Source organism: Argopecten irradians, chromosome 2, assembly GCF_041381155.1.
Source record: "Argopecten irradians isolate NY chromosome 2, Ai_NY, whole genome shotgun sequence".
Lineage (NCBI taxonomy): Eukaryota > Metazoa > Mollusca > Bivalvia > Pectinida > Pectinidae > Argopecten > Argopecten irradians.
The window spans coordinates 24,005,609-24,008,851 of record NC_091135.1 but is presented as its reverse complement, the minus strand read 5'-3'; the positions used below and the strand labels follow the sequence as shown (position 1 = coordinate 24,008,851).

General features: G+C 37.6%; 1 protein-coding gene across 1 annotated transcript; it reads right to left on the bottom strand.

Annotated features, from left to right (window-relative positions):
• Positions 1-1,352: 1,352 nt before the first annotated feature.
• On the bottom strand, positions 1,353-3,005 carry LOC138314879 (protein Fer3-like). Its single transcript, XM_069255478.1, has one exon. The coding sequence runs from the start codon at positions 2,631-2,633 to the stop codon at positions 1,947-1,949; it is 687 nt and encodes a 228-aa protein (XP_069111579.1). The 5' UTR covers positions 2,634-3,005; the 3' UTR covers positions 1,353-1,946.
• Between the last annotated feature and the right edge of the window lie 238 nt (positions 3,006-3,243).

Here is a 3,243-nt window from a genome sequence, read left to right as displayed (position 1 = left end):
AATTGCGCCTAAGAACCCATCCGTCGATAAACATTCTACATATGATCTATTGAGCCTGAACAATGCCATGTTCATCAATAAGCACATATATCAACCAGGTCCCCACAACATCTCCTGTCATTCGACAAACCCAACACTAATTATTGCTGCTTCATTGTTATCATTATAACCATTAATACAACAGGTCTCCAACATCTCCTGTCATTCAACAAACCCAACACTAATTATTGCTGCTTCATTGTTATCATCATAACCATTAATCTTCATATCTTATATATGAACCATTGTGGCTAAGTATTATTCCTCGTTCAAATAACAATCGTAACGTTTTTTCCGTTACCAAATATGATTTCGTACCATTCAATATATTCTTGCTGACGAGTCATATTGAATACTGAGAGCGATATGTTCAACAGGTGTGAAGTTGTCTCGTCGTTTGTCGTTTGTAAAGGTTAGAAGTCGAGGCTACATTTGACAGCCGGTTGAGGGTATTTAACGGAATGTGTGTACCTACACTCCCACACGCTTGTAATTGACATCTTTCAATAACGACGTGTTTCGTGCAGACAAATATGTATCTTCATTTAACGGCATATACTTATGAGTTACCAACATCGCCTTTTATTTGAATTTGAAAGACATGTTTGACACACATCGCTTTGTATTGGAAACCCGACTAAGTGACGTAATTGCACTTTTCGTCGCCTGGAACGAATCAGTTCAAACTTCTTTGGGGATTTATCACAGTGCATAGTACTTTATGGTATCACAAAAACTTGTTTACTTACGTAATTACTTTCACAGAATTAGTTACACTTGTATGCGTATAGTATAGCGCAGAATTGGTTACCTACCGAATGAATTAAAATCATTCCTCCTCTTTGGTAGTTACTCCGCAAGTTACACATGTGTAATTATTTAAGTGCAGCAACACTAATGCCATTAGTTTATCTAGGCTTTCGTCAGGTATTTGCGATGCTATGACATCTGATCTTAATTATTCTCATATAAAATATTTCGCAGAGAGTTACAAATGTAAAAATACACCTGCTCACAAAGCTCACAAACAAATATATTCTGTAATAGTTTTTATTCAAAAATAATAATATGCATAACAAGATAATATGCTTTCTGCTTAGTCACAGAAAGACAAAAATAAAACCTGTATATACAATAAAATATGTTTTAAATTAGAGCATCAAGATAATCATGATTTAATAATGTCATTTCACATACAAGATAAGGCACTTTTAGTGAAATAGCCATTGAACACATATTGATATATATTATTAAACATTAGCAACGTTAGGAATTCATAAAATAATATTCTACGTCCTAATTGCACTTAATCATGATTTAATAATGTCATTTCACATACAAGATAAGGCACTTTTAGTGAAATAGCCATTGAACACATATTGATATATATTATTAAACATTAGCAACGTTAGGAATTCATAAAATAATATTCTACGTCCTAATTGCACTTAAGAATGAACACTTCGTGGAATTATTACAAATAAAGTTTACATGGAATGCATCATTACATATATCTACAATTATATCATCTCTTTTCGCATGGAAAGCTTAGATTTTAATGATATCATAATAAAAGTGAAAATACTTTTAAGGATTTCGACTCCGTGAGAAATGTATTGATATCATAAACGTCAATGTGAACAATATCGTTATACGTAATTGAAAATGATTATTGCAATTTTTGTAAAGAAACAAACGATAGTGATAATAACAAAATGGAATTCGATGTACTTATCAAATACCTGTTCATGGAACATACAAACTGCCGCCGCCTTCATTATTGACTAGTTATAACTGTTGGAATTGCGTCCAATAATCTCTTGTAGAACTCACGTAAAAAAGTTCCAAATTTATTGACTTCTTATAAAGTCACAAGTCCTTATTCTCTGTATTACCAATTTATAGTCTTATGAAGAAAGTTTGTTTTCTCCGTCTTGTAACTGTCCGAAAATATCACTGTTAGATTTGAAGGCTTGCAGCTTCACGTCCTTCGGGTCTTCGCCTTCGGAGATGTCCTTCATGAACCCAATATATGTCATAGCCAGGCGCAGGGTTTCGATCCGCGATAGCCGTTTTTCGTAGTTGAAAGCAGGGAGTCGTTTCCTGAGACTGTCAAATGCCTCGTTTAGATGAAACATCCTCCGCCTTTCACGGATGTTAGCTGCTCTCCGCTGAGGAACGCTCTGGACTCGTTTCCGTTTTGTTTTTCCAGATTTTGTCGTAGTTGTTGGGGTACTGGATCCTGTTACCATAGGTGCTTGGACGGGGTTCATGATTCCAGTGTTGTACTCATAGCTGGGTACTCGTTCCATCGTGGTGTAGGAAAAGTTTGATGGCAGTCCTGTGTGCATGTCACCCTGCCAGAACGACCCCGGGGCCACAATGTCTGTCTGGGGAATCTGGGGGTAGGGCACATATTGATGGAGCTCTGGCTGAGGGGCATGTCCCCAGTCTGTGTACTCTGGGTACATACCACTCGATATGATGGAGCCGGGTGATGATGACGACGATTGTGATGACGTCATGTCGTACGGAGATATATTGGACGTGTCGTATTGCTGTAAGTCGCATTGGTCCTGATGCTGTACCTCCATATTGATATTATTATAATAAAACCCGGGAAACTTCTAAAACACCTCCGTATATGCTGAACCGACTCTCCAAAAATCCAGTTTAATTCATCATTAAAACCACTCTTTTCAGAAAAAAGTTCAATGGCTGGAACAAGTGGTTTCCATAAAAGAATTATTTCTTCTGGAAAAAATCTCAAAATCACTTCGCCGAGAAATACAAATGACAGCTAAAAGTAAATGTCTGATAACCGGTACACTTCTGAGCTCACGCTTTAGTGTTATTTAAATATGTCTTTTTCTATGGAAACCGAGAGACACGAGACAATCACGAGCCAGTAGTGTCGTCTGCTATGTGGTGCTGCTCTATGATTTGTGGCACACTTTTGAGTGTGTCTTACTTATATATCCCGTTACCTGTAAAAGTTTTACAGTTGACAAAGTTTTCACAGGTAGAGATGCTGGTGACAGACTCATGTTCTCCGATTGGCTGACGCGCTCGGGATAAAGATGTATAATGTCGTCGGAGCGTGCTGGGGCGGGGCTACATTATGGCACGTGACAGTCGTGGGCCATTTGACGACAAGGCGTATCTTCATTCTATGCGGGAATGGCAACTGATCACTTGACAAAT